This window comes from Grus americana, chromosome 19 (assembly GCF_028858705.1).
Source record: "Grus americana isolate bGruAme1 chromosome 19, bGruAme1.mat, whole genome shotgun sequence".
NCBI classification, from domain to species: domain Eukaryota; kingdom Metazoa; phylum Chordata; class Aves; order Gruiformes; family Gruidae; genus Grus; species Grus americana.
The window spans coordinates 7,164,920-7,186,081 of NC_072870.1; the positions used below are offsets into that span (position 1 = coordinate 7,164,920).

At 61.5% G+C, this 21,162-nt stretch overlaps 1 protein-coding gene across 1 annotated transcript; it reads right to left on the minus strand.

Annotated features, from left to right (window-relative positions):
• Nucleotides 1-4,713: 4,713 nt before the first annotated feature.
• On the minus strand, nucleotides 4,714-16,262 carry SSC4D (scavenger receptor cysteine rich family member with 4 domains). The gene is made up of 10 exons (XM_054847810.1): nucleotides 16,148-16,262; nucleotides 12,280-12,315; nucleotides 11,161-11,466; nucleotides 9,459-9,530; nucleotides 8,781-9,095; nucleotides 7,775-7,855; nucleotides 7,417-7,494; nucleotides 6,239-6,550; nucleotides 5,662-5,739; nucleotides 4,714-5,030 (listed from the first exon to the last, which is right to left on the minus strand). The coding sequence occupies exons 1-10, from the start codon at nucleotides 16,260-16,262 to the stop codon at nucleotides 4,714-4,716; spliced, it is 1,710 nt and encodes a 569-aa protein (XP_054703785.1).
• Nucleotides 16,263-21,162: the final 4,900 nt, after the last annotated feature.

Sequence of the window (21,162 nt, forward strand, 5' to 3'; positions counted from 1 at the left end):
CCAGATAATTGCTTTCCTGCCTCTCTGGAAATGCAGGCGATGGCAGCGAGGCGGCAGCGGGCTGGCTTTTGCCAGCGTTCGGCAGCCCACGTGGGGCGGCTCCTGCCAGGGGAACGAAATAAAAAAAAAAAAAAAAAAAAAGAAAAGGCAGAGAGGAGGAGAGGAGGAGATGATGGATGGGAGGATTTGCAACCGTGGCCGTCTATCCTGGCGGAGGGAGCCCTGGAGCCCGCAGGTGCAAGGAGAGGCACAGAGCTGCCAGTGCCTGCGGGCCACGGTCACACAGCCCCTGGCACGGCGGGGACACGGCGTGGAGAGCAGCCGGCCCCGCGTCCCCCCCCGCGACGCCCCGCTCCCTTTGCCAGCCAACTAATTGCACCAGTGACTTTGCAGTTCCCAAAATAGCTCCTGGCTCCGGCGGGGTGACGTCAGCGGGAGCCGCGGCGGCAGGCCTGGCAGGAGCGGGGAAGGAGGACGTTGCCCGGCATGGGGTGCGGTGAACGGCTCCTGCACCCCACCCCGGTCCCGCTGGGTGACCTTGGGCTGGGCACCCTGGGCCACGCTCCTGAGGGACAGAGCCCTGCCGTGCCACAGGGATGCTGCAGGGAGACCCGGTCCTCGTCCGTCCCATCCTGCGTCCCCGCCACGTGGGTGCCCGCATCCCTGGGAGCCCCCGGGGGACAGGGCAGGGGGGAGTGCCCCGACGGGGGCAAATCTGCCCCTCGGTGCCCCCCGTGGGGAAAGCCGTGCCTGCTGCTCCCAGCTGGGGCGGATGGGTCCCTGCAGCTCCCCGAGGGTGCCAAGGGGTGAGCCGGGGCCACCGTCCCGGGTGCCCCCAGGAAAACTGAGGCACGCGGGGCAGGGGCGGGGGGGAACACAGAGGCAGCAAGGAGAGCCGGAGCGGGGACATAGTGAGCTGGGGAGCGGAATGCAACCCAAGGTCACCCAGGTGGTGCTGGGCGCAGCAGAGCCAGGGATGCTCTCCGGGCCAGGGCTGCCTCCGGCAGTGACTCACCCCTGCGCCGGTGCCCAGCTCCTCCGGTTACAGGCACAGATGGGATTGCCTTAACGGGGCACGGCGGGGTGGCCAGCCCGGGAAGGGCACCCCTGGGACCAGGCACCCACCCGTGTGTCCCTCCAGCCATCCCTGCGCTCCACAGCCTCCCTCTGCAAGCAGCTCATCCTCCATAGCACGTCCCAGCCAGCAACACTGCTTGTACTGGTCTCGTACTGGTCCCCGAACGGAACCCCCATCCCTCCCAGTGCAGCTGGGTGGGATTTAACCGCGAGTGCCCCCTCGCCTGCCCCAGCCCCCGGGGAGCAGAGCTCCCGAGCCCCACGCCAGCGCTCGGCCGGAGGGCTGCCTTATTATTCTGGAACGTGGTGAAATAATTAAAGCCTCCTCCATTTCCCCTTGCTCATTTGTGCTCCTTCAGCCTGGATTAATGGGTCTCCTCTCCCCAGCACAGACTCATTCCTTATTCCTAATAGCCCATAAATCCCAGCCCTAAAATAACCCCAGCTTTTGCCTGGACCTGCTGAAATATTTATTCTCCCCTCCCCGCCGCCCCCCACACCATCCCCTCTCCAGGGATGAGGAGAGGAACTAATCAATGGCATTGACCAGCACGGAGCCGCAGCTGCTCCAGGCGCGGAGAAACAGCTGACGTTGGCAAGAGGAGAAGAGCCGGGCGGCACCGTGGCTTCTCCCGGCTCCCACGCAGCTGCCACGGCCTGGCTGTGGTCCCACAGCGGGATGCTCTCATGCACCCGGCATCCCCCCGTGCTGGTACCCTGCTCCAGGGCCAGAGCATCCCCCCGTGCTGGTACCCTGCTCCAGGCCAGGGCATCCCCCCGTGCTGGTACCCTGCTCCCACCCTGCCTGAGTCCCTGCTCCCATGGAGATGATGCCCAGCTCGGGCATGGGGTGTCTGGGGGGATCCCTGTGGATCCCAGCGCATCCCAAGCCCTGTCTGCAGGTGGAAGACAAGGGAGGAGGCTGCTGTGTCTCTCCTGGCTGGAAACCCTTTGCTTGCCGGATTGCAGGGCATGGGAGGGAGAAACCCAGGGAGAGCGGGACCTGCTCTTCCCAGCCCAAAGAGAAGCGGGGTGTGGGGTAACACCAAAAACCAGCCCGGCTTTGCCGTCTCAAGGCATGGTCCCCAAGGAAAACAGGGAAAGCCCAGCCAGCCTTTCTCATCACCCCCCCCAGGGACACCCCGAGAGGCAGCAGCCTCCAGAGCAGCTCCTGGCCACCAGCCCCCTCCCCACATCCCATAGCCACATGCGGGGGGGCAAAGCCAGCGGAGCCCACAGCACCCTCTGCCCCATCCCCAGCTGGTGTGGGCTGGGGGGGGAGGGGCCCGGGGGCTGCCGTGGACATCCCTGTCCCCCCCCCTGCTCCCGGCAGGACGCAGGCATCGCCCAGCTGTCCTGGAGGCAGGAGGCGAGGCGGGAGGTGGCGGCGGGTGGGGGGGCGAGAAGGCAGCAGGGTGGGCAGCCGAGCGTGCAGCACCTGGGAACGCAGTGAAAGGAGAGGGTTTATTCACTTGCCACCTCCCTGCCCTCTCCCAGGGTCCCACCAAGGCCTCCGGAGCCCGCATCCAACCGCGCCGCCACGGCCTGTCTGGAGGATGCTTCTGTGCCTCAGTTTCCCCACTGGTGGAAATCTGGACTGGGAGCAAAGTGCTGGGCAAGCCCTGTCCCGGGGAAGCGGTGGAGATGCAGCCAGCGCCAGCCCGGTGCCAGCTGCTGCAGCACAGCGCCAAGGACGCCCGGGGGCACCTGCGCCAGCCTGGGACCTGCGCGGGGAACGCGTCCCCGACGTCCGCAGAGGTCCGGCGGCTGGGACACGCCACCTCACAGCACGCCGCCAGCACCACGGACGATCGGGGTGCGGAAAAACCTCGCCAAATTGGGGAGCCCTCTCTCCGGGTCCCCAGCCCCGCCGTCACAGCCTCTCTCTGCAGGCAGCAAGCAGGCAGCAGCAGGCAGCAGCAGGGGCTGCAGCTCCCAGGACGGTCTCCTTTCCCATCTGCTCCTCCATCGTTAGCAAGCAGCCCCGAATTTACTGCTGTCAGCACTGCGGAGCCCACACAGCCGCACACGGCTTCAGCAGCGACCCCGCAGCCCGCGGGGCTGCCAGATCCCACCGGGAATAGACCCGGAGCCGGACCCAACCTCTCCCCGCCGAGCCTGGCGGGGGTCAGGGCTGTACCCCCAGAGCTGGGGAGGGGAAGGGTCCAAGCACAGCTCCCAGTGGGTGGGAATCAAGGGCAGCTTGGGGGCCGGCAAAGGATTTGCACCAATTTTTGGCAGCAAGAGCTGAGCCCTCGCCTCCGGGCTTGGGGCATCGCCTGTTCCCCCTCCACTTGCTCCTGCCCTGGCTTCGAGGGGGTGACAGGGAAGCAAGCCAGGTCTCAGCACACTTTCAAAGGGCTTTTATTTATTCACAAAACAAACCCAAACACACATAAGAAAAATGAGGGGAAAACACCCCAGGAATACGCACGATCTATTATTAACAAAAGAATTGCACAAATAGAGGAGCGAGCGTGGAGGGGGGAGCAGCCGGCACCCGCTCTGCGCCACTGCGTGAGCCTTTCCCCACCCTCGCGCCCCGTCCACGGAAGCACGAAGGTCGTTTTGCCGCTGTCCGAAATCAGAAACGGGTGATGGCGAAGGCGGCGGGTGCCGGAGGCTGGGACCTTCCACCTGCGCTGGGAGGGAAACAGCCTTCACCCCAACGGCACGGCACCGAGGAGGGACTGGGCTCCCGGGTTCGGCACCGCCACCCTCCCCTCGCGCTGGGCAGGGATTTGGGGTCTTCCCTACGGTTTTCCATCTGCTCCCGCCCTGCCTGCCCCGCACACCTCGGAGCGCAGAGCATCACGGAGCCAGAGCTGGTCTGGACCGCGCAGGATGGAGGAGGGATGGGGAGGCTGCGGGGAGCCTGGTCCTTCCCTGCTCCCCAAGGGCTTTTTTGGGCAGGGACCGGCTGCGCGGGAGCCCCCGGGGAAGGGAAATCTCAGCTGAGCTCTCTGCAAACCCAGCGGCGTTTGCAAAAGGAACAGGAGGTGAAATGGGCACGAGGAAGAAAATACTGGGCAGCCGTGAAGCGGGACAGGGTTGCAGAGGGTGTGAGATCCACCACCTCCGTTCCTGCGGTGTGGAAATTGGTGAGGACTTGGTATTTCTTCTGCCAAAATGGGCAGAAAAAAACGGTATTAGGATTGCTGGGGGGTTTGCAAAGCAAATTGCAGAACAGCAGCAACTCACTGCAGAGCCACTGGAATATTCTGGTTTGATTTCACCCCCTTTTTACATTTTCCAAGTATAATTTAACGTCATTTTCACAGCAGAAAATCCATTTTTCTCTCATTTTTTCAATGGAATGGCTGAAACCAACCAGATTTCACACCAAAAAGGGCTTCACTTTTCCAAGGGGCAGTTCAGGGAGGAAAGCTTCAGCCAGTACTTTAGGAGCAGAGGAGAGCCTGATCCTCGCCCGGCTCTTCCCATCCTCAGAGCCCAAACACCCACGGGGGGGGCCCGGCCAGTGCCCCCGCGGGGCGAGCGGGGAAACTGAGGCAGAGACCGAGCGTCCCCAACCAGCAGCCAGGGTTCAGCCCCTCTCTGTGGGCATTGCCACCAGCTCCCTCCGCCGTCCCCGTCCCCCCCCGTACCTGCGCTGGGGTCCCGGCGGTCGGTCGGTCATAGGATGCCACAGGCAGCGCCGGCATCCTCAGAGTGGTCGCAGTTGTGGACGTCCCAGCGGATGTGGGAGCAGCGCAGCAGCGAGGACTCGTGGCCCTTGCACTTGAGGTTGTCGAGGAAGATGTAGCCGGTGCCCCGGCCGTAGCGTGCCTCCCCCCAGGCCGCCACGGCGTGCCCGCAGCCCAGCTGCCTGCACACCACCTTGGCGTCCCGCAGGTCCCAGGCGTCGTCGCACACCGTCCCCCACTGGGACAGGTAGAACATCTCCACGCGCCCCTCGCACCGGTGGCTGCCGTTCACCAGGCGCAGGGACCCTGCGGAGGGGATGGGGTGAGGCAGCCCCGGGGACAGCTCCTGCCCGCACCCACCGGCACCCCGGGGCTGCGTCCCGCTCCCGGTGCCTGCCGGCGCCGTGGGACAGCGGTACCTGCCGGGCTGGGGGAGAAGGGGCCCTTCCCGGCCAGGTGGTCCCAGGGCAAGAAGAGCCCTGGTCTCTCCAACGCCCGGCAGATGCTTGCTGAGTCCCACAGCTCCGCCACTGCCTCCGCACAGGCGGGGAGCACGAGGGGACGCCCACGGGCCGGAGTCAGAGCTGGGGCTGACCCCCCGAGCGTCGCAGCGGATGTTCAGGTTGAAGGAGCAGACAATAATCTGCGCTCCTGGCTCAGCCCCGTCGGTCCATCGCCTCCTCTGCCCACCGGGGCCCGTCACCTAACGGTCCATCGCCTCCTCTGCCCCGACCAGCCTTGGTGGCACTGGGAGAGGCCGTGGCTTAACCGTGCCACCGGCACAGCTTTTCCCCCTCCCGTGGGCTGCTCCAGGTCGGTGCTTCAGGCACCACCGAAGCCGCTGGCCTCTGCCGGAGCCACCTCCATTCCCACCCTGTGCCGGTGCAGAGCGTCCCCAGGGCTGGCACCGTGTCCCCGGCAATACGGCCATACCTACCGTCCTTGGGACGCATCGGGGCTGATGTGGTGGTCGTAGCGGTGGCTTCTTGGAAATGGTCTCCGGAGTCATCAGCGCCTGGCGCAGCGGGGAAGGGGTGGGAGAAGCGACTCAGGGGACGCCTGTGCCCCCCTGGGCTGGGTCAGAGCCCCCCAGCAGCGGCGTGGGGCTGGCTGGGGATGGGTGCAGGGACGGGTGGGGTGGGATGTGCAGCCACTGCGTTTCCGGGAAAGCGCACCAGCAGAGACCAGAGGTGGTACCCACGCTCCGGCCGTCACCGGGCACCACGGCACCCGGCCACTGCTGCTGTCCCCCCGTGGGCAGCAGGAGCCCCGGGGCAGGCTCTAGGGGCTCACCTTCACCCGCCACCCCTTTTTGGACACCCTGTTTCCCACAGCCAGCACGCGTGTGGCTGAAACCCCATTATCCCACGGGAATTCCACGCCACCGAGCCGGGCTTCAGTGGAGACCTGGGGAGCCCCGGGGCAGTTGCCTCCATCCCCCCTCTCCTGCCTGTCCAGCGAGAGAAGACCCTCAGGCGGGAGCCGGTGGCCGCCGGGCTCGTTCCCGCTCTCACCTCGGCAAATGACGCCGGCGTCCTCGTGGTGGCCGCAGTTGTGCTGCCCCCAGCCCAGGTGGAAGCAGTCGGCCAGGCGAGCCTCACCGCCGCCACAGCCCACGTTATCCAGCAGGACGGGCCCGCTGCCGTAGCCGAAGGAGCCGAGGATGGTGGCGGCGAGGGCAGTGCCGCAGCCCAGCTGCCGGCACACCACCTGGGCGTCGGGGAAGTCCCAGTCGTCGTCGCAGACGGTGCCCCAGGTGCCGCGGTGCCGCACCTCCACCCGCCCACGGCAGCTCCCGTTCCCGTTTGCCAGCCGCACGCCGTCACCTGCGTGGGGGGCCCCGGCACAGGCACGCTGCCGAGGGGGGACCGGGGCTCCGCGGGGGGTCCGATGTCCCCCGATAACCCTCCGGGGCATGGGGTGAGCCATCAGGGAACATGGGGTGAGCCCTGGGGATGTGGGGTGAGACCCTGGGGGGCACGGAGTGAGCCCTGGGGGCATGAGAGCAACCCCCTGGGGGCATGGGGTGAGCCCTTGGGATATGGGGTGAGCCCTGGGCATGTGGGGTGAGCCATCACGGAACATGGGGTGAGCTCTGGGGATGTGGGGTGAGCCCTGGGCATGTGGGGTGAGCCCTGAGGATGTGGGGTGAGACCCTGGGGACATGGGGTGTCTCCCAAGCGGCGCTGGGTGAGTACTGTGAGCACGGGGTAATCCCTGGAGATGGGGGGTGAACCCCTGGGGGGCACGGAGTGAGCCCTGGGGGTGTGGGGTGAGACCCTGGGGGCATGGGGTGAGCACTGGGCACATGGGGTAACCCCTGGGGATATGGAATGACCCCGGGGGCATGGGGTGAGCCCTGAGGATGTGGGGTACATCTGGGGACGGAACGCCCCGGGGTACTCCTGGGGCCATCAGAGAGCCCTGGGGAGGTGGGGTACATCCTGGGGGCATGGGGTGAACCCTGGGGGCATGGAGTGAACTGTGGGGTGCCGGAGGTCCCCTGGGGATGTGGGGTGAGCCCTGGGAGAGTGGGGTAAACCCAGGGGGTGCGGAAGGTCCCGTGGGAGCATGGGGTAACTCGCAGGGCTGTGGGGTGAGCCCTGGTGATATGGGGTACCCCCCCCCGGGACACGGAGCCAGGGGGGCCGTGCCGGACCCTGTGCAGGGCTAACAGCGGCCGCACACTTACTTTCCTGCTCGACGGTAAGGAGAGCGGTGGTGACCACCTCGGTGGCCTGGGAGGGCTGGTCCCTGCCGTCTGTCGCTGCTGGGACAAGCGTGGGGACATGCGGGCACTGGGGGCTCCCGCTCCAGCACCCACTGCCCCCGATCCAGCCGGGGCCAGGGGCCCCCAGCGCTGCGGTGGCCCCGTGGCAAGCTCCTGCCGTGGGCAATGTTGTCCCCCCCCGAGCCTCACCTACGTGCGGCCAGGGTGACCGTGCTGGGTCATGGGAGGACACAGAAGACTCGGTGTGTGTCCCCCCCCCGGGACCCCCCCAGCCCTGGCTATGGTGCAAGGGTGAGCCAGGCGGCTGCCGACCCCCTACCTGTGGCCGTGGCAGTGAATGTCTCTTCGTAGTCCAGGGCCAGCGAGGTGGTGAAGGACGTGATGGTGGATGTGTCCAGCCCTGCGGTGACACAGAGGGACAGAGGTGACACGTGGGAGAAGCTGCGAAGCTGTGAACCTGCTGAGCCTGGGAGGCAGACCCAGGGTGGTCTGGGTGCTCCAGGGCGATGGGGATGGAGATGGACCGTGTCCATCCCTGCCGCCCACGTGCTGGAGGTGGTGCTTCTCCACCCCAACCCAAGAGGTCCCACCTGCAGCGCCAAGGGGTCCCTTGCTTTTCCACATACCCAGGAGGTTTATCACGCAGGGTTCGTTAGCTTTAAAGCTTCGTTTTTCCCCCTGCTCCACCGAGCAAGGGCCGTGCATGGTGGTGCCGTCGGGTCCGTGTCCGGGCGAGGTGCCAGAGGGGACGGGGACGTTTAGGGAGGAAAGGACCAACCTGAGAAAATTGTCCCTTTTCTCCCGCATCAGGCTCTTTGTTTGGTAATAGTGGGAAAGGGAAAGCGCCAGCACTTAGTGCTCCTGTCATTAGCCGTGATAATGAGGGAATTCAGGGGGATTATTAACATTATAAATGGTAATCAGCGGAGAACGGCAGAAATACATCATTGAGGGAGGGGAAGGGGAGGCAGGCTGGGCCTGGCATCGTGCCCGGCCCCTGGCAGCCGCTCGCTCCTTCCGGACGCGGGCAGCTTGTTTTCCAGCCGGCAGAGCAGGGAAATGGCAGGCAGGCAGATGCATTTTCCTGGCAAATTGCTGCTCGGGCCGTGTCCCAGCCTCTCGGCGCAGCGTCGCAGCCTGCTCCGGAGCGCCAGGGCGACGGCAGATAAAGAGAAAGGATGCTCCTGCGGCGCTGAGCCCAGGTCCCGGCCTGACCTCGGGCACGGCAGCGTCCCGCTGAGGCCGTTTCTCCTTGGGGACCAGGATGTCCCTGGATGTTCCCCACCCCGGGGGACAGCCCCGAAGGTGATGCTCTGCGCCGGTACCTGCACAGATGACCCCGGCATCCTCGTGGTGGCCACAGTTATGGATGCCCCAGCCGAGGCTGTAGCAGGCGGAAAGGAAGGGCTCGCTGCCGTCGCAGTTGACGTTGTCCAGGAGGATGCGCCCCGTGCCATAGCCGAAATAGGCGTTGCTCTTGTAATCCAGGGCTTGGCCGCAGCCCACCTGCTTGCACACCACGCTGGCGTCGCTCAGGCCCCAGTCGTCGTCACAGACGGTGCCCCAGTTCCCACGGTAGAAGATCTCCACTCGCCCTCGGCAGGTGTCGGTGCCGCTCACCAGCCGGATGCTGCCGTCACCTGGAGGGTGGCAGCACGCCATGAGAAGGACGCTGCTTTCCCCAGGAGGTGACCGCACGCGCCACGGCACAGCGATGCCACCCAGTCTGGATTCGGCAGTGCCCACGGTGGCAAAGAAACGGGGCGAGAAGGGAGGGGAAGGGGCAACGCTTTGGGGCAGTGTGGCTGAGGGGAGCCTTGGTGACCGCTGGGATAGGGTTTGGCCACGGCGGGCACAACAACGGGGTCCCCTGGGGTCTGCCACTCGGAGCCGGAAAGTCGGGGTGCTTCACGGAAGGGAAGCGGGTGACAAGTGGGGGACGCTGCTTTTTACCAACCCTCAGCCAGGACGGGCCCCCTGCAAGCGACAGCCGAGCAGCTTACTTTCCCCATCCTGTACGGAGGCTGTGAGGGTCCTGCTTGTCGGTCCTTCGCTGGCTTGCGTAGGCGAGAGCTCTGAAAAGGGAAGCGGAGAGGTGGCATCCATTCCTGCCTGCGGCAAGCCGGCCAGAAGCCGGCCGTGAGCCGTGCCTCTGTGCGCTGCCTGCCCCGCTGCTCCCCCAGCTCGGGCACCAGCGTGCACGCACGCCGGCAAGCGTGCACCGCGGCGAGCAAAAGGGCTTGTACCAAACCCGCCCCGGCGGGGAAGCAAAGAGGGGTTTGCAGCTGCACCAGCCTGCCCAGGGTTATCTGCCCGGCTGTAGGTGCAGGAAGGCGGATGGAGCCAGCACCTCGGCACGGTGGGAAGTTGTGCCCGGTGGCGTGGCATGGGGACCCGGACTAAACCCTACTGCTGCTCTGAGCTGTTGGGAGTCAGGCTCCCACCTATCATGGGATTTGGATTCAAAGTCATGGCGCATATATATATATATATAAAAAACTAGTAATATTTTTATTTTCCTGCTGGTTTTACCTATATTTCTTTTGCTAACAATGTTGTTTCAAGCTACCATACTGCCCATCTCATCTCAGTTCCTCGGCTGGGCTGGTGAAATTTTCGGGGGTGGTGTGAGGAGCTGGCTGGGAGCGGAGCTGAGCGGTCCGACAGCCAGCCACACACGTGCCCAAGGGCTGCGGGAAGCATCCCGAGAAAGCCAGCCCACTGACACGGCAAAGAGCTGGCTGGCTCCACGCTTTCCTCCGTAACCACAACCCGCAGAAGATGCTCTTGAAAGCTTCCACGCAGCACGGGTGGGAGCACCTGCCCTAGGGGTCTGGTGCTTAGGTCAAACTCCTTCATGTCCTCTGAGGGCCACCCCAGAGCATCTCCTGGTCTCCCTCACCAAGCAAGCTACAAACACCTAAGGGGTCAAGCTGCCCCTCTGCCCTCAGACCCATCTCCCCAACCTCCTTTTTCAGTCCTTCCACCTCTCCTCTCCAGCAGCACCTTGATTTGGGGTTCCTGCTCAAGCCACAACCTCCTTTCTCTGGCTCCTGCTGGTCAAACCCACCAGCATCCCCCCCTTTCCAAGCTCCATTTCTGCGGGACGTAGGGATTCACCGAGGATTCGCAGCCGGGGCCGAGCTCCGGGTCTGCACAGCCTCACGTTTACAGGTCGCCGATGCATGGCTGATGAGCAAAGCCTACGTAGCTGTGCAGGAGGAACGTGTAGGGTACATAGGGGTTGGCACAGAACTGTTCCACTTTCACATGCCAAGTTCAACTGCTTTCCACCGCTTTTCTCACCTTTAGGAACATTTCCTACTGAAAAGCTCAGCAATGTAAAGAAAGGGGAAAGGAGCAGTTGGGCAGCGGCTGGCTCAGAGGCGGCAGCGTGGGTGGGCATGTGCTCTTTCCCCAGGGATCGTGCTGCAGAGGTTGCAAAGTCCCTGAACTGGGAGTGACGGGGAACATAAAACAGGCCGGTCCCCCTATGGAGCACCGACACGCTGAGCTGGGAGATGACCTGGATTGAGGAACGGGGTGGAGGCAGGAGGCAGAGGAGGTTTGGCTGACCCAGGCTCAGAGGAGCAGGCTCTGAGATATGACTCGTGGGCTCCCCCAAGGCGTTTGCAGGCACCAGGGCTTGCGGCACCGCAGGCACCCCCCAGCTCTCCTTGCCCCCGAGGAACCCAGCCTCATTACCGTTGCACACGACAGCCACGTCCTCGTAGTGGTAGCAGTTGTGGATGCCCCAGCCGTGGCTCCAGCACTCACTCAAGGCTGCCTCCCGGCCCTTGCAGTCCACGTTGTCCAGGAAGATGGGTCCGCTCCCTTGGCCGAAGGTCATGGTGGCCGGGAGGGTGATGGCGTGGCCGCAGCCCAGCTGGCGACACACCACGTTGGCATCCACAATGTCCCAGTCATCATCGCAGACTGTCCCCCAGGAGCCGTTGTAGAGGATCTCCACGCGCCCCTGGCACCGGCTGGGCCCATTGGCGAGCCGTATCTCTGGAAGGACGGACAGAGAGAGGTCCCTCAGCAGGCAACAAGCCCGCCCCAGGGCCAAGGAGGTGACAAGGTGGGTGTCACGGGGAGGGTGGGAGCCCTCTCTGCACCAAATCTCTGCTCCTCAAAGAAAATGATGACCCTTCGCTGTAGCACGAGGCAGCTGTTGGCTTGCTGCTGCCCACCAGATGGTGGGGCACGGGCTTCTCTTTGTCTGCCGGAAGCAGCGGACGTGAAGACTCCACGCATCTCAGTACAGAAACGAGATGCGCCATCGCCCCATCATCTTGCCTACTAACGGCCTGGGCAATAACCCAATGGCGGAAGAAGAAAGCGGACACGTGGCATCACGTGATGACGTATGATGGGTGACAAGTGACGAGATGCAATTAGCAAATTCTTATTAGCCTCAACGAACGCGTCCGGAGCTGGTCCCACGTGGGAGTTGGTGGGATGGAGATGATCTCTCGAGCTGCTGGCGACGGGGAGCAGGCGTGTTAGCGCCCCTGGCCTGCCACGTCAGGGGAATTACTTGCTCGGGCGTGACGAATGGCACAGGGACAGGGCGTCAGCAGGAGGTGACAAAATTCCCCTCCTGGGATAATAAGCAGAATAGGGATACTAAAGAAGTTCTATTGCCTTTCCGTAAAAGAAGTTTAGCTTTTTGTTGCAGCTTTTTGTTGCTGCTTTTTGTTCCAAACCGATGTGCTTCCTTTTCGAAATTCCCCAAACCCCCTTTGTAACAACAACAACAAAAAAGTGTTTTGCAACTACAAAATTTTCTAGAGAAAAGCGACTTTAAGAGAAGAATCTCACCTGGGAACGGCGACAGCGCGGGCTCGGAGGTGGTGCCTGCGAGGGAGAAGAAAAGGGATCAGATCTCCCCAGCGTCCTCGCAGCGAGCAGAGGAGGGATGCAGCTCAGAGGATGCGGGCGGGCATGGCGGGGACCAGCAGGACCCGGCAGCCCCTCGGACCCTTCCCTTTTCTGCAAAGACCTGAGATTTGTAGGGGAAAAAATAAACAGCCTAGCCCAGGGCATCGTTTCAGCTGCTTCGCAGGTGGGGAAACTGAGGCAGCAGCACGTGGCGCGAGTGACCGCCGCTCTGTGGTGGGACTGTGCCGTGAGCACCGGGTTACGCGCGCGTGTCCCCCGGCCCTAAGCCCTGGAAGGAGCTTCTCCTTCCCCCTCTGCTTCCTCCCCCTGGTCGCAGGCCGGCAGCTCCTCTGAGGGAGCCGGCGGCTGGCAGCGGCAGCCCCGGCTGGGCCGTGCCTTGGGCCGGCTCTCGGGGACCTTCGTGTCTCCCTGGCTCCGTGGTGACTTGCTGTGGGTCCCGGGCAGCTCCCGCATCCTCCTGCCCCACGCCTCATCTCCCCATGGAGAACCTGGGGGTGAGATGGGAAGGAGGGAAACCAGTCCTGCCTGGCCCGGGAAACCCGCTGGAGATCTCCTGATGGAAGATGCTGCACTGGGCATCCCTATGTGCATTTTAATGGACTTTTTCCTTCCCCCCCCCGCCCCCAGCAAAGTCTGCTTTTTGCAAGCTCTATATATATACGCGTGTACCAACACACCCGTTGACGGGGTGCAGCCACCTTACGGGATGGAAGCGGGCAGTGCTGGAGAACTGCAGCCACCGCCACGTGCCACCGGGCAGGATAACCCTTCTGGTGCTCTGCAGCCCACGCCTGGGGCCACGGCACACAGAACACCAGTGGGTCCGGCCGCACTGGTCTGGCATGGGGGGGACACAGGTGTGGGCGCCCATCCCCTCACCTGCCACCCTTTGGGGTGCGTGGCACCTCGCGCTGGGTGCTGGTGGCACCATCAGCTGCTCAAGGAGAAGAAATGAGCTAAATACCGGGAGGGGGTGAGGAGGAGCACGCAGCAGAGCCGCGGCCACGGCTCCTCGGCCGGGATCCAAGCCCTCCCGGTAACCGGAGCACGGGCGACGCCACGGCCACGGCTCCTCGGCCGGGATCCAAGCCCTCCCGGTAACCGGAGCACGGGCGACGCTGCCAAGGGCTTAACAAGAGTTTGCCGCAGAAATGTCCTCCCGCGGGCAGGAGGGAGCTCGGCGGAGCAGAGCGAGCAAGCGCTGGGAGAGGAGGGACTCCTCCATTGCTTTCCCGATTAAACCAAACTGCTTTCGCATGGCGGTGGGGGTAAATCCAGGGGAGAGCTGCTGGTCTCCTGCGGCACCAGGGCTGGTGTCATCTGGGGGTGTCGGAAAGGCAGGATGGGGGTCCCTCGATCCCAGCCAGCTCAGGGAGCGCAGCTCCGGGTCTGCGATACGCAGACGAAGCCCCGGTGATTTCTGCCTCGGGGCTGGGCTGCCTGGGCGCACAAGGAACGGTGCTGCCGCCGAGATTCAGTTCCCGTTTAACCATCAGCCCTCCCTGACCGGCGTGAACAGGCAGCCTCTGTAGGGAGCTGAACGCGGGCAGGATGCGTCCCCATCCCAGTCAGCTCGGTTTAAATAAGGGCTCTGAAAGCGCCCTGCCAGCGGCCCCGCACCCGGGGTTATGGATGCTCGGGGGGGACTGTGAGCAGAGCCGAAGCTCCCCCCAAAACCAGCTCCCCCCCGCTGGGCTGGGCCCCTCTCCCACAGTTTGGGCACAAAAAGCCTCTCAGCCCCAATCCTGAGTGGTGTGGGGTCCCCCCCGGGATGCTGCCAGCGCTGGGGGGGGCACCGAGGTCTCCGGCTTGTCCCGGGGGTCACGGCAGCGTGATCATGATGCCCTGGGGGACGGGGACGGGTGGCTGGACCTTGTGGGTGTCCCCATCGCTGCCCCCGCGGGTGCCCCAGGAGTTTGCAAGCCCTCGGGGGACGCGGGCGGCCAGCTGGCAGCCAGGGCAGCACCCATCTCCCGGGGCATCCAGGGCGCTCGGGCTTGAGGCTCCGGCTGCACAGCCCTCTCCTGCAGGTGACATCTTCCGAGCAAACACAATCCCGCCATGCTAATTAGAGCAGCCAAGGGCTGATCAACGCCCGTGGTGGCTCCGTGGCCTCTTTTCCCACCCCTGACTTGAACCAGCCTGTCTTGCTTCATGCTCAGCCTACGAGCAACGGCGTGAAGGTTGATTCCTGCCGCTCCGGAGGTGGGTGTCACCACCGTGGGAAGCAGCGTGAGCCTGGAGGGGATGGTCAGATGAACCCACCTCCCTTTTGCCTTGCTAGGACGTGGCCTGGGAGACTGTTAAGTCAGCTACAAAACAGGGCTGACTTTTGCCTTGACCTAGGTCAAGGAGAGACCTGGAAGCCCCAAGAGAAATGAGAGTGAAGCAACTGTCTGACTGTAACTAGGACTTAGCACCCAGGAGCAGGGTCTAGGAGCAAGGTGCCACCTATAACCCATCTCCCCATCCTGCTGGGATGGACAATGGCAGCCGGGGAGCTCCAGCCATGGTCGGGCACTGCTGTCCTCTCCAGCCACCCCAGCTGGACCCAAGCAGGCTGGAAAGTGATGCTGCGATGCCAGCAAGGACTGGGGATTAAACAGGCGAGACCAAGGGAAGAGAGAGGGAGGCTCGCCAAAAGAGGGGACGGGCAAGGACATGGCAGCCCCATGGGCTGGACTGCCAGGAGAGATGTAATTCAGATCACCTCTGCACCAAAAACGTGGAGATGCGAGGCTTTTTAGGAAGTGTGTTTGATCCTGGTTTGTATTGATTTTTAACACCTAGTCCACTCCAGTGCCGAGCAAGCAGCGGATAAAAAGGACATTGTTAAATATTCAGTATTTCATCTCCCTTTAAGTCAAAATCAAAGCTCTGAAATATTCATTTGAGAGCATCCTCCAGCAAAGTCAAGACCTGAAAAAATATGCCTGGTATGTCTACGTTAATGAGGAACGAGAGGAAACCAGTCTTTCGGAGAAGAGACAGAGCCCCCCACGTTTCTCTGATCCAGCTCCACAAAGGCAAAAGAAAAGGAGAAACCAGCTCCAGTAAACACCGGCCCTCCCAGGGCACAACCAAACCACCAAATGGGAGGACAAATCGCCCTTCGTTAGCGACTTAGCTAATGAAGAGAACCGGGAGAGCAGGGGACACGGGCAGAGCCACCGGGGTCCCCCTGGGGTCCCCACGCCCCAGAAGGGCCAGGAAGCTCCAGCTGAGGGGGTGGGAACTGTAAAACCTGGTTTAATGCAATTACGGTGTCTGCCTACACCTTAATTGCCGGCTTTCTGGCTGGCTTTGTCTTGGCAGGGCTTTGTTGAGGCAGGAAGGTGTTACCAACTGCCTGGCTGTAATTACGCTGATGAAGTCACACCAGGATAATTACGCCGCTGCAGCGTGCGTGCGGCCCCTCGTCGGAGAGCAGGAATGGCTTTTTCCAGTTTGATTTAAACATTTCCCCCCCGCCTGGCCAGACCGTGCCTGCCAGGAGTGACTTGGGACCCGTGTCCTCAGGGGACGGGTGCTCATCCCACCCATCGCCTCGGCAGGATGGGTCCCACAGCACCCACCCCTCGGCCATCAGCATCTTCCCTGCCCGCTCTGGGGCTCAAACCTGCGCCATTGGGGATGTCGTGATATTCCTGCTCATGGTTCTTCATGAGGAAAATCACCTGCTCATGGCTCTCCATGAAGAAGATCTGCTGCTCACAAATCTGAGGCCGGGGGGGAGATTGTGGATGGCTAAAATTACCCCCTCCCGCCGCACCACATGGGAGCTCACCGGTGGGGCCGAGGAGGAGGAGGAGGAGCGTGGCTGGCATCACGGGGAGAGGCAGGACCCCAATGTCCAGCCTCCCTGCGCCATGCCGGCTGGCCGGACACGGACCGAATCTCATTGCTGCACCACGGTCCTGCAGATGAGTGTCCGGAGGAGGCTGTCCCTGAAACATGCAGACAGCAGTGTTAGTGGTGATGGCCAGGAGAGCCTTTGTCCCACCAAGGGCCATGCGGGACCTGCAAACAAGTCCTTCCTCAGCACTTGCTGGAGCAGTGACCAGGAGTCACATGAAAAATAATTCAGGTTGGATTTATTGAGAACAGGAGATATTTTTTGGAGTGGTAAGATGAAGCTGCAGGGCCACATCCCACCCCTGAGACAAAAGTGGAAGCAGCAAGAGCCTCAGGGCTGGGCTGCTGTACAGGACAGACCTCAGACCCACCAGGACACCTGAACACTGAGCCTCAGAGCTCTCACCCAGGGTCTTCAGCCCCTAAGACGTTCAGGGAACCATCCTGTTCGCATCCACGAGGAGCTTGTCCTTCTGTTACTTCTACATGAGGTCACAAGCAAAGCCTGTAGCACATGTAGACCATATGCCCCATACCGCATGTGCGTAAACTGAGTCACGCATTAAACGCAGGCAGAATTGGGAAGGCGCTCCCCATCCACACATGCCTGAAAGGACTTCCTAAACCATGAAATGGACCTAGTACTCCACCAAGCCATGTCACACAACCCCCTTTGAAAGGGATGGTGCCTCACTTCGCCCTCAGCCAGGCTGCCCACCCCATGTACCCCCCGCAAGGCTGCTCCAGCGCTGCAGGTGACAAAGACTCAGCTAAATCCCAGCCTGGACACAGCCATGGCCAACACTCTGCTTTGCCTTGTCTCCTCTCCGTCCGGTGCTCCTGGAGACCATGCCCACCTGCTCCTGCGTGAAGAGGGGATCTGCTCCACGGGTGACGCAGCCTCCCTGCTCCCAGGGGCCCTTCCCAGCACCCAGCCTGGGCTGGGGTCCCCACACGATCCCACCAGGCAGAACAAGGTCATATATGGCACTTGAGCTACCAAAATGCCCTGTCCGGTGCCTTGCACCCATCTTTCTTCATCACTCCATGAGGAATTAATGCACCCAAGAGCTTTCCTGGGCAGCTATAATCCCTGGCCGCCCTTGTCCCCCAAGACCTCCACACTGACCACCCAACATGAGACCTCCCGCCTCGGCTGGCACGTTCTCAGGGGCTTTACCCAGAGACTCCTGTTGTCTCTGCTCTTCGTCATCCTGTGGGAAAAAGCGTGGAAAGGCATTTCTGTGGGCAGACAGACATTTCTGGGGGCTGCTAGGACAACCTCGTTCACCTGGGAGATGGAGATGCAAACTCCACGGGGACAAGACGGAAAGCAAACGGGAACTTCAGGCAGAAAACGAGGAAGAGATTAAATATCGTTAAGATGCCATTTCTGCTTCATTTACTGCTCCCCTCAGAAAATACTGCCAAAACGGTGGATTTCTAGCTCTGTTTCACTCGCACCCCATTGGGGAGTGGGATGGGGGCTGATCCTGCTCTCCATTGCACCTCTGGGAACCCAGACCAAGGTCCCAGCAGTCCCAGCAGCCGGTGTGACAGCAGCACGGGGACAGCAGCGTGCGCCGGTGGAGGAGTGCCATCGTGAGGATGCTTTCGTACGCTGGCTCTGAAGCCGGGCTGTTAAGTCTCAGCTAAGCGGAGCCCTAAGATTAGTCCCTCCAGCCTACGCAAGGCACGACATCTCCTGAAGGGATGGGCACTGACTGCTGCCGCTTCAGGCATCTACTGATGGTCAGAAACTTGGGAAAGGACGTTGAAATCTGCTGTATCAGTGACCGACACCCCCCCACACTGTGGAAACCCCTCATCCAGCCTTTTGCTGCTCCTGGTTTTCCGACGCGGAGGCACAGGGTGGGAAGAGCCCCCAGGTGGGACCACGTGCCCCTGCTGTGTCCACCCGGCCAAGGTCCCTCACGACCATAGACCGGGTGGGCTCCCAAGCCTCCAGACCACAAGCCTTTGACTCTGTTGCCCGCACCAGCGAGGGATGGTGGTAGCACAGCGCTGGAGGTGCAGGATGGAGCCACCGTGGATGGGATACGGCCCCATGGCACCTCCCTGCTCTCACCGCCCAACTCCTGCTGACCAAGCCTTGGGAGGAGACCCGCCAGCAGACAGACGACTCAGTGATGGGGGATGAAAATCAATCTACTCTCTAAGGTGGTGTTTTTCAATACTCCATTCATCCCTCCTGCAGCACCGAATAATGTCGCCTTTTGTCCCGCCGGCCCTCCCCGCTCTCCGGTGGGGCAGGGCTGACAGACGGCCCCTCTGCCACCCCGCCGCGGCCAAACCCCCGCATCACGTCCTGCTCTCAGGGACGTTGTCATCGCGGGACACTTTTGTGCCGGAGCCAGCACGCTCCTGGTCCCTGGCAGGGCGACAGCGGACATTAACCGCTGCAATGCTGTGCCACCGCCCACCCCAAAAAGGTGAAACCTGACTTTCCTTCTCTGCCTGTGCTTTTCCACCCGCTTCTCCATCCTCCCTCCAACACTTGGGGTTCGGCTGCAAACCGAACCCCCTTTCCTTGCACCCAGGGGTGTTGGGGCCCTTTAAGAACTCCTATAGATTACAAACTGCTCTTACGCCATCGCGGCGCTGTAGCAAAGCACATCTCCCCTTCCAGAGGGCTGCTGAGCGCGGGTTTCCGAAAGCGCCTTCAGACCAAGGTCCTCCAAGCTGTCAGGGGTCAGGCAACCCCAAGCCCAGCCCCGCACCCGACGGAGGGAGCAGCGTACCCCCGTGCAGCCCCCATCCCGCACGAGCGCCGGCCACCGTGCCTGACGCAACACATACAGGGTAGGAGCAGGGTCTAACACAGGGCACCGAAACGCCCTGGTTTCACCCCAAATAACACAACCCACAGCGGGTACGCTGTGCCCTCGGTGAAAACTCCCTCCTCCTGCCTGGGCGTGAGACCCCGTGGGTCTTTCGGTTCCCTTCGGTCCCCTTCGGTCCCCTTCGGCCATGGCTGGACTGCCCCCCCCTTGCTCTCTAGTGTCACTTCTTCCACTTTTCAACTATTCGAGCAACTTCACAAGAAATTACATTACAGTCTTTCAGCCACCACCGCCCCGTCAGATCGTTGTTTGTAATTACCACGCTGACCTGAAAAAAAAAAAAAAATCGTAAATCCACATACCTGTTTGGTATTTTCTTTCCAGTATAAAGATGATTATATTGAATTCCAGAAATAAATATTCTCTTTTGAAGTAAAGGAAAAAGCTAGCTAGTTAGTTAAAAAAAAAAAAATTAAAAATAATTGTTGAAATTAATATTCCCTCTTATCACAGGAGAGAGGTGATGGAGATAAGGCAGGAATTTTTAATTTAGGTGAGATTTTGCTTAGTAAATTAAAAAAAAAAAAAAAAAAAGAAGGGAGAGGAAAAGGATCTTATCCATCAACCGAGCAGCTCCAGCCCGTCATCTCTTTGCACCTTTGGGGCCGGGAGGGAGGCGGCTGCTGTCATCTGGGTGACGGCTCTAGCGCGGGACGCCAGCCCCGCATCCCATCCCGGGGCGGATCACCCCGAAAGCAAAGGAGAAAGAGGGGGAGGAGGAGGAGGGGGAAGAAGAAGAGGAAGAAGAAGGCGAGGGAGGAAGAGAGGGAAGACCTCTAAGGAGACATGGCAGGGAGGGAATGGCTCGGGTTTCAGGCAGGCAGGCAGGGACACATCCTTAAATCGGGTGCTGGCGGAGCCTGGGTTACGCCTCGGGGGAAGGGAGAAGCGATTCCAGAGGATTTGGGCTTTTCAGCTCCTTCCCACCTCCCTCCTCGGCTTTCCGAATGCCCACCCGGAGAGGAAGCCAGCAATAACCACCTGGCTGGGAATATTTCTGGCGATGCCTCAGCCAGCGATGGGACGCAGCGGGAGGGCACGCTCCCAAGCCTCTCGCCCTGCCCAGGGGACTTGGGGACCGGCTGCCGGGGATCCCGCTCTTCCTGCAAACCATGGTCCTCCCTGCCTGTTCCTGGGCAAGAAATTGCCTTCAGAGGTCCTTTTTTTTCAGGAATTTTCCTGCCTGGCCACCCAAGGCAGCTCTGCTGAGGACATCAGCGAGACCTGCCACGTCCTTGCAACCTCAGCCAGCGGCGAGGGCTGCCCGTACCCCGGGGCTGGAAACCTTCCCCATCCACCTCCACCACCTCCTGTGCTACACGTTCACGTTGTCTCCTTCAGCTCCCGACCGGGGCATCTCTTTTTATTTTAAAAGAAACTGTGTGTTTAAGCATTTTTAACCATTATAGCAAGTAAAAGCCTGACAATGCCAGACTCTCGGGTCTCAGCAGCCTCGAAGGCAATGGAAAAAGGACCCCCAAATGTACTGGGTTTCCCAGTCTGGTGAATTCTCAAGATCTCCAGCAATTTTAGGAGTCTGCCATGCTTTTGGCTTTGAACAAGTTGTTCTTATGATCAACAGGATTCCTGCCCTCGCTTTTACGGGCGGCAGCAGTTGCCTCGTTGCTCTTGCTGCTGGATTGCTCGTTTGCTCCTACACAAAGCCCAGACCCTTAAATGCCCTTAAATACCTGGGCTTCGTGTTTTAACTCCGTACGAAGCAGGACTGTCACTAGCTGCATGGTTACCCATCTGCCATTATTTTCTTCTAGGGATTCAGTAATTAGCAATTAGGCATTTATTTTTTATTTCCCGGTAGCAGCAAAGTTCTAATTAGCCAGCTCGTAAATGCAAGTTTCAAAGGTGCTTTTTAAGTCTGTTTTGCCTAAACTTTGACAAACTCTCCGCCATCCTGGCTAGCTGCCAGGGCCCACGGGCTGGAAATCATCAACTTCAGCTTCGATCCGCATCCAGACCAGGAACGTAAGCCTCCCTAAACGCAAACGCATAGGGGTAAGGTCAGCAGCCCGAAGATGCTCTCCACCCTGTCCGTGATTTCTCGGGCCATTTGAGCAGCATCTCA

Bases quoted from the DNA above. Each gene is read 5' to 3' on its own strand.
- SSC4D (XM_054847810.1), bottom strand. From the start codon at position 16,262: ATGAGATTCGGTCCGTGTCCGGCCAGCCGGCATGGCGCAGGGAGGCTG. The intron at 12,316-16,147 runs GTGAGCTCCCAT...TCTCCCTCGCAG, and splicing joins CCTCCTCCTCGGCCCCACCG to GCACCACCTCCGAGCCCGCG. The intron at 11,467-12,279 runs GTGAGATTCTTC...CCGTCCTTCCAG, and splicing joins CGCGCTGTCGCCGTTCCCAG to AGATACGGCTCGCCAATGGG.